Below are 21,447 nucleotides of genomic sequence, written 5' to 3' on the forward strand. Positions count from 1 at the left end.
CTGTTTGTTTCAGTGTTATAAAAATTGGATTTTCTTTGAAGTGGATTAGATCAGTCAGTGGTTCTCAACCTTCCTAATGCTGCCACCTTTAATACAGTTCTTCATGTTTTAGTGACCCCCCCCACCATAAAATTATTTTTGTTGCTACTTCATAACTGTAATTTTGCTACTGTTATAGTGTAAATATCTGTTTTCTGATGGTCTTAGGCTACTCCTGTGAAAGGGTCAGTTGACCCCAAAGGGGTTGGGACCCAGAGTTTTAGAACCACTGCATTAGATAATAAACACCTGCCTTATGTAAGGAAGGGTTTGCAAACAACAGAGGAAACATAGAACTTGGCCCTTGTGATAGACAATGTGGCATAATGCTTAAGATGGAAAGGATCAGCCGGGGGATAGAGGCGCACGCCTTTAGTCATAGCACTTGGGAGGCAGAGGCAGGAAGATCTCTGTGAGCTCCTGAGGCCAGTCTTGTCTACAAAGCAACACAAAGAAACCCTGTCTGGCAAGACAAAAAAAAAAAAAAAAGATAAAAGATAAAAGGATCAAAACTTGTTTTTGTTCCTTCAGAGCTTTTTGATTTTGAACAAGTTACTTAGCTTACTGATTTAGTTTCCTTATATATAAAATAGAGGTAATATGATAATTGCTTTTTGGCCGTTTGGCTAAGATAAAGTGGAGATGTTTGAGAAATAGAGAACTTTTTTTTTTTGGTTTTTTGAGACAGAGTTTCTCTGTATTCTTTGGAGCTGTCCTGGAACTCTCTCTGTAGACCAGGCTGGAATCAAACTGACAGAGATCCACCTGTTTCTGCCTCCCGAGTGCTGGGATTAAAGGCGTGTGCCACTAATGCCCAGCTAGAAAACATTTTTTGTTTGAGGAAAATTATCAGACACTCTTGTGCTCAGTACATTGTAAGTACTCTATAATTTTTTTTAAAAAATTAACAAGTAAGCCAATTTGCTAATCTACTTTAAACAATCTGTAAATCTTAAGTAATTCAGTAGATTGAATTATTAATTCAATAAGTATTCATTGTTCTATTTGCTAGATACTTTTCTAGGACAGTCAGAAGCAGTAATACAAAGTCTAATTTTATAAAGCTTATATTTATTAAGGAATAAAGAGCAATAATCAAGAGTATCAGAATGTGTAAGGTTAATATAGTTTAAAGAAAAAGAAGCAAAGATCAACTTAGTTAAATAAAAGAAAAGAAAAATTCACTGGAAACATTTTCTTTTGCAGTGTGTTTTATATTTATGGGTCTTGAAGATTCTATACCCAAGCACATTATTCCTTCTGAGAGGCAACCATGAATGCAGACACCTTACTGAATATTTTACCTTTAAGCAGGAATGTGAGTACTTTCAGGAAAAATATTTTCAATTCTTTGATGTTCTTTTGGGATGACATGGGTAGTAAGAGATATGAAGACTTTGTAGTATAACACATAACAGATTCTGCAGCACATGCACATGTTTTAGAAAATGATGTTAAAGACTTTCAATTTTATTTTCTGTTGAGTTTTATGGATGTACCTAAGAACAGTTTAAATTTTTTTTTATATTTTTGAATGTCTTTAAAAAGTGGTGTGATAATTTTATGTATTTATAAAGCTATATATAGTTAACAAAGACTAAGGGTGATGGTGGTATGGTTCCATGACAGATTTTTATCAAAGGATTTATTTTTATTTTATGTGTGTAAGTGTTTTGCCTGCCTATATGTATGTGCACCACATGTGTGCCTGCAGGTCAGAAGATCCCTGGAACCTGAGTTACAGATGGTATGAGTTGCCATGTGGGTGCTTGGAACCTAACTCTGTAGTCTTCCTTTGCAGATTTTTATGTCTCAATATTGAGGCATCCTGAAAAACATACATTTTTTGTATAATTTTTATTTAAATTAGAAACAATCTCATTTTAAATATCAATCCCAGTTCCCTCTTCCTCCCAGCCTCCCATGCCCCCACCAATCCCCCATCCCACCCCCATCTACTCCCCAGGGAGGGTGATGCCTTCCATGAAGGGTCATCAAAATCTGTCAAGTCATTTGGGGCAGGGCCTAGGTCCTCCCCTTTGTATCTAGGCTAACATACATTTATCTTGTCATAACTATAGACCATTTCAAACATACTGTTAATGAACTCAAATTATTATTTTTTAAAAATTTATTTGTATTATTTTAAATTGTGTGTGTGTGTGTGTGCGCGCGCGCGCTATGTATATATGTACATGTGTGGAGGTATGCATTGAGGCCAGAGGCATCAGATATTTATGGAACTGGAGTTACAGGTGGCTATGAGCAGCTTGCTGTAAGTGCTGGGAGCTGAGCTCAGGTCTTGTGGAAGAACAAGTACACTTAACCACTGAGCCACCTCTCCAGACCTAAATTCAAATTTTTTTCCAATATATTTGTTATCAATTTATTTTTTACATTCCAATCCCAGTTCCCCTCCCTCCTCTCCTCTCACTCACCCCACTTATCCCCCACTCCACCTCCCATCTGCTTCTCGGAGAGGGTAAGGCCTCCCCTAGTACTCTACTAAGTCTCTCCCATCATCTGGTTGAGGCAAAGCATCCCCTCCCCAACCCCCACTGTCTCTAAGCTGAGCAAGGCATCTCTCCATATCGAATGGGCTCCACTAAGTCAGTTTGTGCATTAGAGTTAGATCTTGGACCCTGACAGTGGCCTCATATATTGTCCTAGTCACACCATTGTCACCTATATTAAGGGAGTCTAGTTTGGTCTTATGCACGTTCCCCATTTATAAGTCCTGAGTCAGTGATCTCTCACTAACTCAGGTCAGCTGATTCTGTGGGTTTCCCCATCATGGTTTTGACTCTTTTGTTCATATTACCAATCCTCCCTCACTTCGATTGTACTCTGGGAGCTTGGCCCAATAGTTAGTTGTGGATTTCTGTGTCTGCTTCCATCTGTTTCTGGAAGAGGGTTCTAGCTTCTCTGGGGTTGTGGATTGTAGGCTGGGTATTTTTTGCTTTATGTCTGGTACCACTTATGAGTGAGTACATACTATATTTGTCTTTCTGGGTCTGGGTTATCTCACTCAAGATGGTTTTTTCTAGTTCTGTCCATTTGCCTGCAAATTTTAGAATGCCATTGTTTCTTACCGCTGAGTAGTACTCCATTGTGTAAATGTACCACATTTTCCTTATCCATTTGTTGATTGAGGGACATCTAGGTTGTTTTCAAGATCTAGCTATTATGAATAATATTGCTATGAACATAGTTGAGCAAATGTCCTTGTGGTAAAAGTGTGCCTCCTTTGGGTATATGTCCCAAAGTGGTATTGCAGAGTTTTGAGGTAGGTGAATTAAAATTCTTAACCTACAGTATTTATCCCTTTTTTTCTTTCAAATAAAGCAATAATAATCTATCAGCCATATATGATGATATAGAACAGTACTGGTCTCTTTTCACACTTAAAATTGGGCCTGTTTAATATCTGCAACCATATTAAGTCTTTGAATTAAGTGCTAATGATATTAGAGGGACTCCTTACAAATACAAAAATCTATGTAAGTCTGTAAAATTTATAGTATTTGCTTATAACTTGTGTATATCCTCTCATAGACTACCTTTAATACCTAATATGGCATAAATGCGGTGAAAATGACTAAAGTTATTGTCTTGTTTAGGAAATATTGAAAGGGAACAAATAAGTTCATGTGTTATTATTATGGCATTATTTTTGTTCTGAATAACTTTGATCAGAGGTTGGCTTAGTCCACAGATGAATAACCCACTAATACAGAGAACTGATTGTAATTTTAGAACTGACTGGGCATAGCGCCATGTGTGTTATAGAGGAAGAAACAACGTAAAATATAGCCATCTAACATCAAGACTAAGGCAATCAAACATAAGATGAAATATGGAAAAATACATGTTAAGAGTTCAAATTAAAATTTTTATTAAACCACATTACTAAACAGTTGGTCCATCAGTTAAGATTCCCTGGGTGCTAGACATATAGGGATTTTTTTTTTTAGATTTATTTATAATTATATACATATATGCATATGTGTCTGTCTGGGAGTTCCTGAGTATTGGTGCCTATGAAGACCAGAGTCATAGGAAACCCCTGGAGCAATTAGAGCAGTTGTGAGCCATCTGTAGTGGGTGCTGAAACTGAAACTCCAGTCCTTTGAAAGAGCAAGAAATGCTCTTAGTTGTTGAGCCATATCCCTAGCCCCAGGAGTTTTCTTATGTTTGTTTGTTAACTAAAGATTATGGTTTCATAATCCTCCCTACTCCCATGCATGTGCATATTTTATATTTTTGATTGTGAGCCTAGTCTTTTGTAATGGCTGAGCCATCTCTCCAGACCACATCTGCATATTTTTCCACATGTAGACCCAGGCAGAAAGAGACCTTAGTACCTCTCAGTCAGTACACCCTATGGGTAAGATAGACTTCTGTCTTGAAGTCAGAAATTAATAAGGTTAAAAAAAGAACTATCACATATCCATCAAAAATGTCACTTAAAACATCTAGAAATTTGGGGCTGGAGAGATGGCTCAGAGGTTAGGAGCACTAACTGCTCTTCCAGAGGTCCTGAGTTCAATTCCCAGCAACCACATGGTGGCTCACAACCATCTGTTATGAGACTGGTACCCTCTTCTGGTGTGCAGATATACATGGAAGCAGAATGTTGTATACATAATAAATAAATAAAATCTTTAAAAAAAATCTAGAAACTTAAAGGCATACTGGACTCAGGAATATGCCTATTTCCTTAAAAATAAATGATAGTTTGACTTGATAGAGTTTTATCTTTTATGTGTTTCTGTTTGGCTTTCTGCTTTATTGCCTATTTTAAGCCTTCATTTAGACAAGAGGAATCTGGTACTTCTCCAGTTTTTTAAGTGGGGTGAACTTTGTATTTCGTTGTGATGATTTGGTGGTCTTACTGTAATAATAATTTTAGGATTGTTTAGTATTAGAATTAAGTTAGTGTTAAAACTTTAATCCCAAAGTACAGTTTTAAATTTTTAAATTTTATTTTATGTGCATTAGTGTTTTGCATGGGTGTTTCGTCCCCTGGAACTGGAGTTTAGACAGTTGTGAGCTGCCATGTGGGTGTTGGGAATCAAACCCAGCTTCTCTGGAAGAGCAGTCAGTACCCAGCCTGGCCCAGTCCTTTTAATTTTTTTTTTTATTTGTCCTATGGAAGTTCAAATTTGAACTGTTTAGAGAGATTTCATTTACTTATTTTTAATATTTTGGGACTGTCTACAGCATATCCAAAATAAAGTTAAAGAGAACAATTTATCTTTGTGAGGCTCATAACTTTGCTTATTTCTGTTGAGTCTTAGGATGGAAGAGGCTTTTAAAAAAAACTATGTACAGTAAACCATTCTTTGTGATGTTGTATTTCTGTGAATTTTAACAATTGCAAAACATTGCCCATGACTATATTCATGATACAGAAGTTTCCTTGTGCAGGAAATTCATTTTTGCTGATTTTTGTTGTTGTTGTTTCTTTCTTACTCAGTCTCAACTTCTACTCCACTTAGGTGTTTTCTGTGTTACAGTTTCCTTACTTTGGTTTTGGATTTTTTGTTTTGTTATTGTTGTTTTGGTTTTTTGAGGCAGGGTTTCTCTGTGTCTTTGGCGGATGCCCTGGAACTAGCTCTTGTAGACCAGGCTGGTCTCGAACTCACAGAGATCCACCTGCCTCTGCCTCCCAAGTGCTGGAATCAAAGGCGTGCGCCACCACCACCCAGCTTCATTGCTTTGGTTTTGGTAGTCAGTTTAGAACATTTCCCTTTAATAATTGAAACCAGCTGTTCAAAATTCACTAAAAAAGAAGAAAACTGTAAAATACTATGAAGAGAATAAGAAATTAAAATCCAGTGTTGGTGTATATTTTATGAGTAACTGGGCCTGTGAGATGGCTCAGTAGATAAGGCACTTGCCACCAAACCTGATAATCTGAGTTAAATCATCCAAACCATGTTATGGAAGAAGAGAACTCAATCTTGGAGTTGTTCTTTTTTTCTTCACATATATGGCATACACACACACACACACACACACACACACACACACACACACACACACACACACACGTAAATGTAAAAACAAATTTTAAAAAGCTAAGGATTTTTAAATGCTAATATTTTTCTTCTAGGTAAAATTAAGTATTCTGAAAGAGTCTATGAAGCTTGTATGGAAGCTTTTGACAGCTTGCCCCTTGCTGCACTTCTAAACCAACAATTTCTTTGTGTTCATGGTGGACTTTCACCGGAAATACACACACTGGATGATATTAGGAGAGTGAGTATAAGCAATCTCTGAAGTTGGATCCTGTTCACAGTATTTTTGATTAGAGAGTTTTTTGTTTTTAAGATAGGGAACTTTCGGGGCTGGAGAGGTGGCTCAGAGGTTAAGAGCACTGACTGCTCTTCTAAAGGTCATGAATTCAATTCCCAGCAACCACATGGTTGTTCACAACCATCCGTAATGAGATCTGGTGCCCTCTTCTGGTGAGCAGGCATACATGGAGGCAGAATGTCTTATACATAATAAATAAATAAAATCTTTAAAAAAAAGATAGGGAACTTGCTCTGTAGATCAGGATGGCCTTGAACTCAAAGATCTGCTTGCCTCTGTCTCCTGAGTGCTGGGATTAAAAGTGTGAACCACCACTACCAGGCTAGCATCATATTTATTTCCACTAGTAAAATTAAGTAATGGTAAAAATTAATGGATTGGTTAACAGACTGACTTGAAGGAAATAACTCCTGATCATTTCGAACAAGGACTATATTCAGGTTGATGTTGCTTTCTTATATATATTCTGGCTTCACTTACTGAGTTATTTCTTCTTTGTGTCTTTTATTTCACAGTTAGATAGATTTAAAGAGCCACCTGCATTTGGACCAATGTGTGACTTGCTATGGTCTGATCCTTCTGAAGACTTTGGAAATGAAAAATCACAAGAACATTTTAGTCATAATACGGTTCGAGGATGTTCTTATTTTTATAAGTAAGGAAAAAATGTCCAAAATTAATCACATTTTAATTATGTAACATAGTTTATGCTTCATACAAAAAGAATTAATTTACTCTTTTCCCCCTACAGCTATCCAGCAGTGTGTGAATTTTTGCAAAACAATAATTTGTTATCGATTATTAGAGCTCATGAAGCTCAAGATGCAGGGTAAGAATTCTGTTTCCCTGACCTAAATTTATACTTGAATACAAATCATACTTAGTAATCATGATTGATGCTTTACGATGCATATTAAGCTATTTGTTTTGCAGCTATAGAATGTACAGAAAAAGTCAAACTACAGGGTTCCCTTCATTAATAACAATTTTTTCGGCACCTAATTACTTAGATGTCTACAATAATAAAGGTAAGATGTTGTTGATAAAAAAAATCTGTATAGACAACTTAGCCTTTTAATTTATTTTAAAAAATAATAGGGGGCACTGTTTGAAACTGTCCAAGTTGCATTAAAAAAAAAAAAAACTAAGATATAAGGGAGGGGAGAGAAAAAGAAATAAAATCGAAAATGTGCAACCTGCTCTTCAGCGTGTTGCTCATAAAGCCATTTGTAAAAGTGCTCAGCGTTAAGCACAATCATAGATGATTTTGAGTTAAGTACAACCACAGATGATTTTCTTAAGCCCCCTCTCTTAAATCTTTCCTTATAACTGAGAGAATGTTTTCATGTCTTTGTAGAGTTGCTGCTATCACTGTTTTGCTTATTTGCACTGTCTACTTGTTTACTTTATCATGTTGTTTGTTTTATGTTCATCAGTACAGGTTTTCTTTCTTTCTTTTTTTAATTTTTAAATTTTTTCTTGTCCCAGTAGTATTAGATTATCCCTTCAAGATTTTATTTGAGCCTTAAAAAAAAAAAAATCCCCTATGGTCTACTATTAAAGATAGACTTCTCTTCCTTTTATTTGCCTTTAGCTTTTTCTGTTTGTTTTATAAATATACTCTTCTTTACATCCTATTCCAGTGGTATCCATTTCCCCTTCTTTGCTCCTAATTTGATCCGAGTATAAAGATCGGATTTCAGTTTATTCTGAACATAACTTACTGATTGAGAATGCTTCAGGATCATAATCTAGTTAAATGTGTTCCAGGGACATGAAAGATGAGATGGGTTTTACGTAGTTCACATCTTTAGAGGAGAAAATTTAGAGGACAGCTTCTATTCTGTCTCAAGATGTCTAGAATTCAGTTGACTATTTCATAGCTTCAGAGTCAGACTAGAGTAGATGTGTCAGGAGAACAAAAATCAAAGGTTAAAGATGTTTAAAAAAGTACATTTAGAATAGTGAAGTCATTACTAAATATGGGTTACAGTTTGAAAGAGAATTGTTTTGAAGGCAGTAGACAACAGTTAAAAAATTAAACTTTATCTGTGATTAAACAGCATACTAGATCATTTTGATATAAAATATGCTAAAGGAATATATGGATACCTAATAGAATATGGCTTCAGTTTTGAAAAGTAGCATTCCTAAGTTTATCAAGAACAGAATTGATTGCTGCATCTGTCGGCCAGCACCCTCACTCTTCACCTGTGTTTTCTCTTAATGTAAAAGGAGCAAATAGTCAGTGTTCAGTTGACTGCTGCCTTGGTGCCTATTCTTAGTCAGTTGGACTTAGGAGGCTATGGAAATCAGTTTTTTTAATTTTTAAAATTGAAACTCAAACCAGAGTCTGCTCTGTCAGAATCAAATGTCTCAGTAGTTCTGATTGGTGCATAATTGATGCTTATGTTTTTAGTATTTATATAGAATGGGCATATTTGTGATGTTTCATTCCCACCAATAGGGCAATTTTCTAGATTTCTTATTTTTCCCTTCTCTCCTTTAAATAAAAAGTCTGAAAAGGTTATTATCAACCCATAATTTCTAAGGCTACCCTTAAAATATTTTTCTTCAACTTGTGAGTTGTATAAAGGGGGAAAGCATACCTATTGAATTAACACAGAGCTAGGCTGCTTTTGGTTCTATGCTAGCCAGAATTTCAATTGTTGGATTTAACATCTCCTCTATTTCAGTGCTTTTCATTAGCATAAAAGCGAGAGGTCGATAATCCACTAGATCATAAGGTGAACAGGCTTCTGGCCATGTTTCCAGCCATGATGTAAATAAGATTCCAGCTGAGATTCAAAGCACCAGGCAAATTAATTACAAACTGAAATCTCAAAATTATCAGCCAAAGTAAACCTTTATTTCTGAGTTGAGAAAAGATCACATTTTATTTATTAGATATTTTGTGAGTTAGAGAGATGGCTTAGCTGTTACAGGCTAGGCTCATAACCAAAAATAAAATGTTTTATACTTTTTTAATGGTTTCATGTGGAATACATTTTCTGATCTTAAACTTTTAAGACAGACAGGGTGGATATGTTGTTTCCATTTTATAAATGAACAGACTAGTTAAGTTAGTTGCATAGCTAATTCATGCTATACTTCAGGTTTGAATCAATCTAGCCCTTCTGGTTTGAATCTAGCCCTTCTAATTCCATGTTCCACAGAGTAGTATAACCAGTACCTGAAATTTAATTTGGTTATGGCTTATAATTGTATTGGGACATTAGAAAGATATCTAAAATTGAGGTGAATATATATATCCTAGGATTATTTAGTTATACATTTTTCTCTTCTGGTTATTTTAATGGATGCTTTTTCCCTAAATGAAGTAAAGTATTTCTTTGATGTTGTATTCATCTGATTTCATATACTAAGTGAAAGAAACACATTTATACATTCATAATTTCTAAATTGGAGGGTTTTTTTTTTATTTGTTTACCTTATTGAATTTAGTCTGCTTGCAGTTAAAAGGAATTTAACTTGCTTGCAGTTAAAAGGAACTTCTTTAATTCCTCAACTTTGTGAGATTAAAAAAAAAAAAAAACCTAGAAAATTGCCCTTTGCCATTTTGTGTTCCCCTAAAAATTGATTTTTACAATTTTGGATTAGTGCATGTTCATCATTGGATTATAAAGTAAAACAATCCCTTCTGGAAAGAATCTAAAAGTTTCATTAACAATGAGTAAACATTTTATATTTTTATATATTTTAAATTGGGCATGGTGGCACCCACCTTTAATATTAGCACCTAGGAGACAGGGGCAAACTGAACTGTGTGAGTTCAAGGCTGCTCTATCTACATAGTGAGTTCCAGGCCTGCCGAGGGCTATACAGTGATATCCTGCCTACAGAAGAAAAATAATGTGTGTTATTGTAAAAAATTCATTCCTGTCTCCTACTACCAAATCCAATTCTACTCGCCCCTCTTGTTGTTGTTGTTGTTGTTGTTGTTGTTGTTGTTGTTATTGTTTCGAGACAGGGTTTCTCTGTGTAGCTTTGGAGCCTGCCCTGGAACCTCGCTCTGTAGACCAGGCTAGCCTCAAACTTACAAAGATCCAACTGCCTCTGCTTCCCGAGTGCTGGGATTAAAGGCGTGTGCCACCACTACCCGGCTCATCCCTCTATTTTAAGCAGGCACTGTGCTTTATGTGTTTGAAGCTCTTCTGCCTCAAGACAATTTTCTATATTAATAATCAACTTACCTTGCAGCTGCTGTACTAAAGTATGAAAATAATGTGATGAATATTCGACAGTTTAATTGTTCTCCACATCCTTACTGGTTGCCCAATTTTATGGATGTCTTCACATGGTCTTTACCGTTTGTTGGAGAAAAAGGTATGTTGTTTTTTTTTTTATATTTTGTTTTGTTTTTTTTACAGAATATTTATTTTATTTATTTATTTTGCAGATTTTTTAATTTGAATTAGAAACAAGATTGTTTTACATGACAATCCCAGTTCCCTTCTACCTCCCATCCTCCCCTTCCACCACCCCCAACTAAAGCCCTACCTATAACATATCCTTCAAAATAATTATTTTAATACTTTTACATTTACTCTAGTTTACTATCTTAGACACATAGTTACTAGAGGAAACTGAAGCCTGGTTCCGCTGTGCTTCCAGCTCGACTTGTGTCTGTGGGTGTGGATATGACAGCCTCAAAGATATTTTGGTTCGATGTTTACAGCCCCCATGTGAGGATGTCTGGGGGACTGGGAGAAGATTTATAAATAGCCTGATGTTGTCTTCAGCTGTTGGATTTTCTTTTGTTTTGTTTTAAGCCTAAATCTTTTATGGAGGGTTAGCTTTATTTTGGAATGGACACCTCCTGCATATTCTAACACCATTTGTGGAAATTTCACAGCAGTTTATTGGAGAATTTGATAGCCTTCATTTTGGCAATGTTAGTTATTTTATAGTTCATCTGTATTCTAAGAGAAGTAGAGGAATCCAGATTCTATCCATTAAATCTAATCATAATATTCTCCTATATCAGAAAAATATACATACATTTGTAGTAATCATGCTTTGTGATAAATGTTGGGAAATAGCCATTAAATCTTTACCTTTGACAAATAACCATTAGACTTTTAAAGAGAAAATAAGTGCCTTTGAAGAATATTTTTCCCACTAGTTGTGTAGATTAGGATATTGTTGCCTTCTTTTCCATGTTAGTGTTCATTCTTTTTTCTTTGTTTTTTTCCTTTTTTTTTTTTTAATAAGACAGTGCATCAGATTTAATATGTGGCAAATTGACAATCTGAGAATATAGACAGAATTATAAAACATTTTGTTCTATACCTCCTCTTTTTTTAACACCTCTTCCATGTTACAAAATGTTCCTTTCTCTGTGATATGTCACCTCTGCCAAGGCAATTTTTTGTTCTAAAATTCAGAATTAATAATTACACTGTGTATGTTAGTTTCTGCAGCTTGCCTTTACTCTTCTCCATTTACTTAGGAGGTCTGATGTTACGTTTATGTGGAGATAGAATTACCCATTTTAGCATTTGAGAAGAGGGCTTAGGTGGAAGGGATGTATTACACTTAAACAACCTTCTATCTTTGGAGTATGAGAAATAGTTCAATCATAGCATCGTCAAGCTAAGGGGCATTTAAGAATTCGTCTCTCTCACTGTGTTGTCTCTAGGATAGATTGCAGCTCAACTACTTTAATACAAGCTTGTGAGGGGTGGAGTATGGTGATCAGAAGAATAAAGTAAAGAGAATGGTTATTTTGTTATTACACTTCTGTGTTCTATTTCAAAATAGCTAATGTTTCTGCTGTGAATGTTTAAACAGATCACACCCCGTAAGTGAATTTAATAATTTAAATTATCTTGCTTCTTGTTGAGATATCAGAAAATTTGAGCTGATCTGTTTGTCTGCTACAAGTGAATAGAGGATGGAGAGCAGTAGACTCCTGTTGATATTCCAACATTTGGTTGCTATCAGATGATCTTTAGAAATTAAAATTAAAAAGGGAGGTTTAGTAAAGTTGGGCAAAGTGGTTTGTTCCTGTAGTACCTGCACGCAAGAGATGGAGACAGGAGTATTTATTGCTGCAAGTTCAAAGCCACATTATGTGCTTCAGGTTATCCAGGGCTACAGAGTGACACCTCAACCTCATGGTAATCTTCTTGCTTTGGCCTCCAAAGCTTAAGATTATAGTCACAAGACATTTCAGAACTGATTTCTGATTTCATTTAAAAAAAAAAAAAAAGTAAGAAAGAAAAAAAATGGAGCTGGACTAGTGGCCCACACTTTTAATCTCAGCATTTAGGAGGTAGAGGCATGAGGATGAGGAATATAAGGTCATCTTCTGCTACATCTCAAGTTTGAGGTAAGTCTGGGCTAGCTTCCCCCTTCCCCACTCTGCCCAAAATCTCAACACTGGAAAATTTTTAGTGCATATTAATACTGTGAATTTCTGTGTACCAGTTACTCACCACCAGTTACTCACCTTGTACAGTTATCAATCATCACCAACCCTTTGTCATTAATATTTCTATTCAGTATTACCTCTGTGTATCTAAACTGTTTTAAGGCTTTTTTTTTTTTTAAGTGAAGTTTTACAAAAACATTGTTAGCCATTCATGATCTGAATTTTGGTGTGTGAATTAAGTCATGAGACATTTGTTTTGTAATAAATAAGGCATCAGAATTACTCATTAGTAGCCTTTTTAAGATAAGCTATTAGGTCTGCCCTCTCTCCCTTCTTAATTCCAGAGAAGATCATTTTTGTTCCGGGGATGTACTTTTTGGGATTCTCCAAATACTCCATCAGGGTATCCTCTCCCCAGGTGATGCCTTTGTTCTTGTTGGCATCTGTGTACGAGAATCCAGCAGCCTGACCTGTCTTCCTCCTGAACAGACCATGGAGATTTGGTCCAGTCTTATACTTGCCTCCCTTTTCCACAGTGTGGCACTGGGCACACTTCTGAATAAAAAGTCTTCTTGCCTTTCTCAACATCACCCATTTTTAATTCGCTCCCAGGTGATCAGCACCACAGCTGCTGTGACCCGGAGATGGATGTCCTGCTCTCTCTTAAAGCATTTTTTATCTATGCTATTTCAGACTATATCTCTAAAAAATGGATACTCATTTTTAAGTTTACATTAAAACATTTGCTGATTTCTTAATACAGAACATATAAAACCATTTTGAGAAAGGGAAAATTGATGTGTAAATATATGTATATGTGGAGAACATTTTTCGTGTTTTCTTGTTTTGGTGGGGTTGAGTGTTTCAAGACAGGGTTTCTCTGTATAGCCCTGGCTGTCCTGGAACTCACTCTGTAGAGACTGGCCTCAAACTCAGAGATCCTCCTGCCTCTTTGTTCAAGTACATGAGTCAAATAAAGCTGAAAGAAGGGGGGGGGGGCTGCGTGACAGGTTCTATAGCCCAATATGTTAAGTATTATATATTAATTTTCCCTTTACAATGATGCTTATACTTAAGTCAAAGTTAAGTAAAAAATACATTTTTTATATGAATCTATTCTGTCATCTCCCACATCAATATTTTTGCCTCTTGGGTGATGGGGTTAAACTCTTGTCATGTAGATATTTTTTGTTTTTTTGAGACAGTGTCTATGTAGCTCTTGTTCCTAACCTAGACTTGCCCTGAATTCATGATCTTCTTGCCTCATTCTCCCCAAAATACTGGGGTATGCCACTAGTCTTCATTTTAGTCATTCTTTGTATTAAAATTTTTTTTTGAAATGCTTCACAAATTTATAAGTCATCCTTGTAAAGGTGGGTGGGGGGCATGTTAATCTCTGTAGTGTCCCATTTTAGTGTATGTGCTGCTGAAGCCAGCAATAGTGGTCACTCTTATCTCTTCTTCTAACCACTTGTTGTTAGCTATAAGCAACTCCTAACGTATGGTTTCCATGAATTGTTAGAGACATTTCATATACATAGAGTTGTAGAATATGTAGTGGTTCGTTTTATTGGTACTGGCTTCTTTCCACTTCCTTCCCTTTTTCTATTTTGATTATTTTAAAAGATTTATGTGTTTGAGTGCTCTATTGACTTTATACCAGAAGAGGGCATCAAATGTCATTATAGATTGTTGTGAGATACTATGTGGTTTTGGGGATTGAACGAGGGCCCTCTAGAAGACCAGCCAGTGCTCTTCACCCCTGAGCTATCTTTTGATTGTTTTTGTGTACATGTTAATGTGTAAGCTGGTACAGATATGTCTAGGTGCCTTTGTATTCGTAGACATGTTCAACCCAGAGGACAACCTTGGGTGTCATGGTTCATTCTTGTGTCATCTACATTGATTTTTGAAACAGGCTCTCTCAGTGGCCTGGGACTCACCAAGGTTAGTTAGTTCTGCTTCAGTGTTATATGAATACAGCATAGCACATGCCACTGTGGCTTGTTTCAGAAGTTTATGATTTTTATGAAATTTAATATAATTCTTACAAGTTACCTAATCCGCTGGGTGGTGGCGGCACCCATTACTCGGGAGGCAGAGACAGGCTGATTTCTGTGAGTTTGAGGCCAGCCTGGTCTACAGAAAGAGTTCCAGGACAGGCTAAGAAGCTACAGAGAAACCCTGTCTCAAACAAGCAAAAACAACAACAACAAAAACAAAACAAAAACCAAGAGTACCTAATCCATAAAGATTTACCCCTGTATTTGTGTGTGTGTGTGTGTTTGTATGTGTGTGTTTTACAATTTTAGAGACCTTTGTTTCATCTTGAATTAGTTTTCATATTAGTGTATTATGGATGATATCTAACCTGTTCTTTTTCAGTAGATAGGCAATCTTTGAAAACCATTCTTTATCTGTTGAATTATTTTTGGCACCCATGTAAAAAAATTTAGTAGAAATTAACTGTGAACTTTTATTTCTGGACTCCCAACTACTTTCCATTTACCTATGAGACTATTTTATAGTGTGTGATATGTCCTCTTCCTGGAAAACTGAACTCTATAACTCCTCTCAGATATTTCAATATTGTTTCAATAAACTCTTGTATTTCTTAGCAGATCTTTGGTATTTCTGAATTTGTTTCTCAGAGTTCTTTTCTGTTTAATTGCTTTCATTTCAAAGTTTTTCAGTTTTTAAAATTCTGTTGTTCCTGCTATCACAAAGTATCCTATTGAATTACTGTTGTATACTTGTGTGGGCAGTTGTATATAAGCATCTAACATACCACTCTCTTTTCTTTTTGAATAGTGACAGAAATGTTGGTAAATGTTCTGAGTATTTGCTCTGATGATGAACTAATGACAGAAGGTGAAGACCAGTTTGATGGTATGAATACTCATCTTACTATTTTTATTATGAAATGATATCTCTCACTGCTGAGTCTCAGTATACTCTATTCAAGAAAAATACAAGCTATTGCTTTCTGGTGGCTATGCTATTTGATAAGTGAGAATCACTCATGCACCCTCCACCCCCCAACACACACACACACACACACACACACACACACACACACACACACACACACACACACACACACACATTTTAAGTTTTAGGAATAATGTTAGGTATTTTTTGTAGTGATGTGGGAGTTTTTGGAAAGGGGGGGTGGAAGAAAGAACAGAAACAGAAAAATGGTGAGTTCTTGAAAGGATGCATTTCTTGATGAGCATGGACATTACTTTTTGAAGTTGCTATTTAGTACTGTGTTCCTAGTACATCACAAATATCTTTGAACTCCCTAGTATTGTTTTCACTTCTTTACCAATGTAGGCTGTTCTCATCCTAGTGTGGTTATGTTTTAGAAGACCACTTGCAGTTTGCTAGAGATTCTGGAATTTTTTCTTTGTCTATAGAAACAAGGTTATATGTGGTTGTCCCTGCTTATATAAGCCAACAAGCTTGTGTACCAAATGTGTATTTATAGTATGAAGGAATATGATTAAAATTAATTGATGTTATGTTTTGAAATTTTTACTTAAATTTGTTTAAGCTGCTTAAATTTTAACAGTAAAATAAAAAGACAAAATAACTTAAAAGCTGAAAACTGCCAGGCAATGGTAGTGAGTTCAAGGCCAGCCTGGTTTACAGAGTGAGTTCTAGGACAGGCTGCAAAACTACAGAGAAACCATGTCTCGAAAAATAACAACAACCAAAAAACAGAAGGAAAAAAAAAAAAAAAACCCTGAAAACTATTACATTCCTTATTCTTCTTATTTATTTATTTATTTATTTATTTATTTATTTATGCTTTTTGTAGTGTCCTATACTTCTTTGTAGTCAGTATTCAGATTCATTATGCTAATTATGGTCTACATATTGGTGAGATTTAATAGGAAGAGATAGTGCCTTTTTTTTTTTTCCTTCTAATCCTCCCTATCTTTTTGAAACGGTCTCATATACATCAGACTGCTCCCAAAACTTAACCTGTAGCTGATGACCTTAACTCCTAATCCTCTACTTCCTAATCATTGGTATTATAGGCATTATGTGCCATCATGCCTAGCTTTTTCTGTTCTGTTCTTGAGACACAGTCTTGCTGGGCTAGAAATACTGATCATCTAGCTTTAGTCTTCTTTTTCCCCTTACTGGACTGGCTGGATTACAGATACTTAACAACCACATTTGATGTGTGCTAAGCTATGGGGATTGAATCTAACGCTATGTGCATGCTAAGTAAGCCCTCTTTCGACTTAGTTTTATCCTTGCCCTCCTCTCCATTTTTTTTTAGGAAGGTCTCAGTATGTAGCCCAGGCTGGCCTAGAACTGTGGCAAGCCTACCTGTCTCCTTAGTGCCAGGGTATCAGCCATGTGTTACAATCATGTCTGACTCGAGTTTTATTTTAAACCCATTCATTGAAAATACAGGTATTGCTATTGCAATGTATTGGTGGCAGGCAGAGCTAATGTTTTTATTATTGTAGCTTTATTAATACTTGAAAAGCAAATTTATGTCAGTTTTTTTGGGGGGTTGAATAATAAATATTTTTTGTCTAATAAGTTTCTATTTGAAAATATTTTGTTATATATGGCTTTTTGTTTTTTTGTTTTTTGTTTTTTGTTTTTTTCAGAGACAGCCCTGGCTGTCCTGGAACTCACTCTATAGACCAGGCTGGCCTTGATCTCATAGTTCTGCCTGCCTCTGCCTCCCTAGTGCTGGGATTAAAGGTGTACACCACCACTGCCATGCAAGTCTAGAGTATTTTTTAAAATAATATTTAGCTTTCAAACTAAAGGTTTCTTATTCTATATAATTAGTCCATTTATGGAAATTTACTCCCCTAAATTTATTATTAATCTAGTTAGAATTAGGTTTTTTTTTTTTAACATTAAGTTAAATTGAAACCAGTATTATTTCGTTGTTGTTGTTCTCACTGCTACTCAACTGCTGTTTCTTCTTTCTTTTTTATTTTTATTTTATGTGCATTGGTATTTTGCCTGTTCGTCTGTCTGTGTGAGGGTGTCGAATTCCCAGGACATAGGGTTATAAGCTGCCATGTGGGTGCTGGGAATTGAACCTAGGGTCCTCTGGAAGAACAGCCACTGATTTTAGCCATCTCTTCAGCACTTCAGCTGCTATTTTTAATATCATTTCTCTCTGTATTCAGGAATTTATTAGTTTATAGGTTTGTTTTACATCCAGTAAGATTAGTAGAATTGTTTCACATGAAAATTTTAACTTTTTTTGCAACTTCTAAAAATAAGTCATTTGCATTAGGCTGATAGTATTTCCTAATTTTTGTCATTTTCTTTCAATGTTGTTATCAGTATTGCCAATAGACTATTAAGTAGGATTAGTAGTAGATCATTTCCTTTTAATAGAAAGATCAAAAGTTTCATAGCTCAGGTTAACTTAGTACTTGGTTTGGGTACCTGTAGTTTATATGAAGGTAAATATGATTGATTGTGAAGATTTAACATGAGATAAACAACAGCTTGTATTAATTGTTCAAAACAAACTAGGAAAAGATCACATAATTTATCACCTGCCTAAAGCATAGAAGTATTAGAAAATATATTCCTTTTTAAAGAGGTTTTATCTTAATATTTTTCCCATTTAATAAGATATAGGATAAATTATGCCAGTTTATTTGTTATATTATTTCTTAAATATATTTATTTATTCATTATATATACACAGAAGAAGGCACCAGATCTTATTACAGATGGTGGTTGCGGGGAATTGAACTAGGGACCTTTGGATGAGCAGGCGGTGCTCTTAACTGCTGAGCCATCTCTCTAGCCCTTGCTGTATCATTTTTACATGACAGGGCTGAGTTAAATATCATTAAATTGGCAGTATCATTTTATGAAAAAGATAATAGTTTAGTAGTATCTTTCTTTTTTTGAGGCAGGGTTTCTCTGTGTAGCTCTAGCTTTCCTGGAATTCGCTGTGTAGACCAGGCTGGCTTCAAACTCAGAGATTCACCTGCCTCTGCCTCAGCCTCCCAAGTACCTTTCACTTTGATTTGTTGCTGTGCAGTCTTGGAAAAGTCACCCAACTTCTTAGGATCTTCTCATTTATAAATTGAGAGAACAGAAAAGATGACATTTTATTCTCAAATAACAATTTTCAGCAACATTTATGACAGTGTTTCTATGGGAAAATACAGAGTTCTGTTTTGCATACTAGAAATAGATCTCCCTTCACTGTCAGCATTATAGGTGCAATTACTCCTCATTTTTTTCACCCTTTTATTAACCAAATACTCCTATCAGGAGTTCTAAAAAAGATTCAAACAATATGAATCAAGGTGTTTACATAGAGGAATGGGAGTGATTTGTGAGAGAAAACATTGAAAGAGTGGAATAAAGTGGAGGGTGTTAGGATAGATGCTAAAGTTCAGCATAAAAACCAGAAAAGAACTAATGGAAGCCTGCCACCCCCAGGCTTCCTTGTTTCTTCCCCTTCACTCTTTCTTTCTCTATCCCTCCTTCTTCTTTCCTTTCATCATGATGGCATGACTTCTTTCTTGTCTTTCTCTTTTCCTGCACCTCAGTGAAGCCATTCTATGGATCTGGGAAGAAATATGACTTTAGAAAGAAAACTTGGTAGAATGGGGTTTGTTAGGGAAATTGAATGAGGGTTCAGTTTTTCTGTAGAGAAAGGGAGAAAGTAGGATCAGAGATTTTCCAATAGCAGGAAAGAAATAATAATTTTTAAATACCCAAGTTTGAAATTTGTTAACATGGATTAAGACTCTTATTGATGGCTCTTTAGTACTCTATATTGTTTGTTTAATGCTTGTATCAGTATTATGTTTTTTCAAAGTAAACATTGCATTTAAGAATGTGTCGCATCCTTTTTAGAGGTGTTAATCATGAAAGAATTTTTGAGTCCTTGATATTTAGAATGCATACATTTCTTTCAGGTATTTAACTATTGTCTTTAGTTTGGAAAAAGTATGTATTATAGTGCCACTAAGTTAAATTCTGTAGTTCCTATAATGCAATCGTGTATCTTAGCATTAGAATGTAAGATCTCGAAAACTCAAATTAAACCATCTCCACTGCCTACTTTTAAAACTACTCACTTGCTTTGAAGCAATTTATTGCTATTTTTGTAAAAGATGTCCCCCAGTCTCCCAGATTGGATTGGGAACAAACAGCACATTGTTAATTTTGAATATATGCAAACATCTCACAGTTCAGATTCAAGAAATCATGTCATCTTGTTATGGAGTATAGGAGGCTCAGCATTTCTTTATTGGGAGTGGGTGAGGCTTTCTACTGAGGAAAGTTACCTATATTTTCTGTATATGCTACAGATTTTGCATATGTTGGTGTCTTTGAAGAACCATATGAGTTTGTATCCTATTTGTGTCATTGTTTTTCACTTAACATCCTTTCATGGGTGGCATATTTCTTTAGGGTTATGACTAAATGTGTGATTGTTAGCACAGTCTTATGTGTTTTCACGTGTTTTTTTTCATCCCTAATTATGTCTACTTTCATCAAAAATTATAATCATTCTACTCACAATTTCTTTCTGAACACATATCTTTTAATAAATCTTTGCTTTAGAGCTCTACCCTGTAGATTCTGTCTTTTATTCACCAAATTCTACAGTACTACATTTTTCAAATATAAGGGCCTTCATTTTTTTCTTCCTTTCTTTCTACATTCATCCTTCAGTACCACTACCAAGTTAAATCTCTATCTTTTTATTTGTCTCAACCACCTTTTCTCCATCATTCACTTCCTTTTTTCTGGACTCTCCATCTGAAGAACGGCTCATATATGGCAATAAAAAAGGTACAGACCAGACAGAGTAACATTGTTTTGAAATATGACTTCATAAGTTACCTCATGTCCATGTGAGTTGGCACATTCATTGAGTAATGTTTTGAGAGTCTTTGGGCCTTTTGCAAATTTAGCCCTGACTCTTATCTGAATTAGTATTTGATGTTTTAGAAGTCATATTCCAAGACATCTGTCTTTCTGTGCATGGAAATAGTTTTCCCTCTTTTCATTCCTCTTGTTTTAAAATTTCATTCTTTTGCTTATTTGTAATGTTTTGTACTTTTCCCTGCATGATTAGGGGTGTTTGATTGTCTGTCTTATTCCCCAGAGTATTTTTAAGGTGGACAATTACTTTAATATGATGCATGATATGTTGTAGACTTATTTTTAAATCCTGATTTGTACAGTGTGTTTATATTCCTTAAATTTTTTTTATTTGAATTCAGTATAGTTTTCATATCATTTGGTTTTATAAATATATAAATTAAGGCTGAAAATACAAATGGATATTGTAGCCATTGTTTTTAACCAGTTACTCCTGATTACAAATCAAACTATTTTAAAATGTCTGTCAATTTAAAAATAAAGTATCTAGGGGCTGGAGAGATGGCTCAGAGGTTAAGAGCACTGCCTGCTCTTCCAGAGGTCCTGAGTTCAATTCCCAGCAACCACATGGTGGCTCACAACCATCCGTTATGAGATCTGGTGCCCTCTTCTGGTGTGCAGATATACATGGAAGCAGAATACTGTATGCATAATAAATAAATAAAATCTTTTTTAAAAAAGTATCTATATTAATTTATTAGAAGAAAATCAGACTTTGTGTCCTTGGAAAAGTCGTTTAATAAACTAGGGTGTTTTGGGTTTTTTTTTTTTGCTTTTTT

At 35.3% G+C, this 21,447-nt stretch overlaps 1 protein-coding gene and 1 pseudogene across 7 annotated transcripts in view; one reads left to right on the plus strand and one right to left on the minus strand.

Moving 5' to 3' along the window:
- Positions 1-21,447, plus strand: part of Ppp3cb (protein phosphatase 3 catalytic subunit beta) — a 49,952-nt gene that overhangs the window by 17,485 nt on the left and 11,020 nt on the right. For 6 of the 7 annotated variants that reach the window (XM_035453199.1, XM_035453202.1, XM_035453200.1 and 3 more), the window contains exons 4-10: positions 1,246-1,357; positions 6,158-6,303; positions 6,876-7,015; positions 7,112-7,189; positions 7,294-7,388; positions 10,582-10,707; positions 15,569-15,646. In XM_035453199.1, coding sequence (XP_035309090.1) covers positions 1,246-1,357; positions 6,158-6,303; positions 6,876-7,015; positions 7,112-7,189; positions 7,294-7,388; positions 10,582-10,707; positions 15,569-15,646 — 775 coding nt within the window. The remainder of the gene's footprint in view (positions 1-1,245; positions 1,358-6,157; positions 6,304-6,875; positions 7,016-7,111; positions 7,190-7,293; positions 7,389-10,581; positions 10,708-15,568; positions 15,647-21,447) is intronic. The other variant, XM_035453201.1, reaches the window with a different exon arrangement.
- LOC100764096 lies at positions 13,001-13,364 on the minus strand (annotated as a pseudogene).

This window comes from Cricetulus griseus (genome assembly GCF_003668045.3).
Source record: "Cricetulus griseus strain 17A/GY chromosome 1 unlocalized genomic scaffold, alternate assembly CriGri-PICRH-1.0 chr1_1, whole genome shotgun sequence".
Lineage (NCBI taxonomy): Eukaryota > Metazoa > Chordata > Mammalia > Rodentia > Cricetidae > Cricetulus > Cricetulus griseus.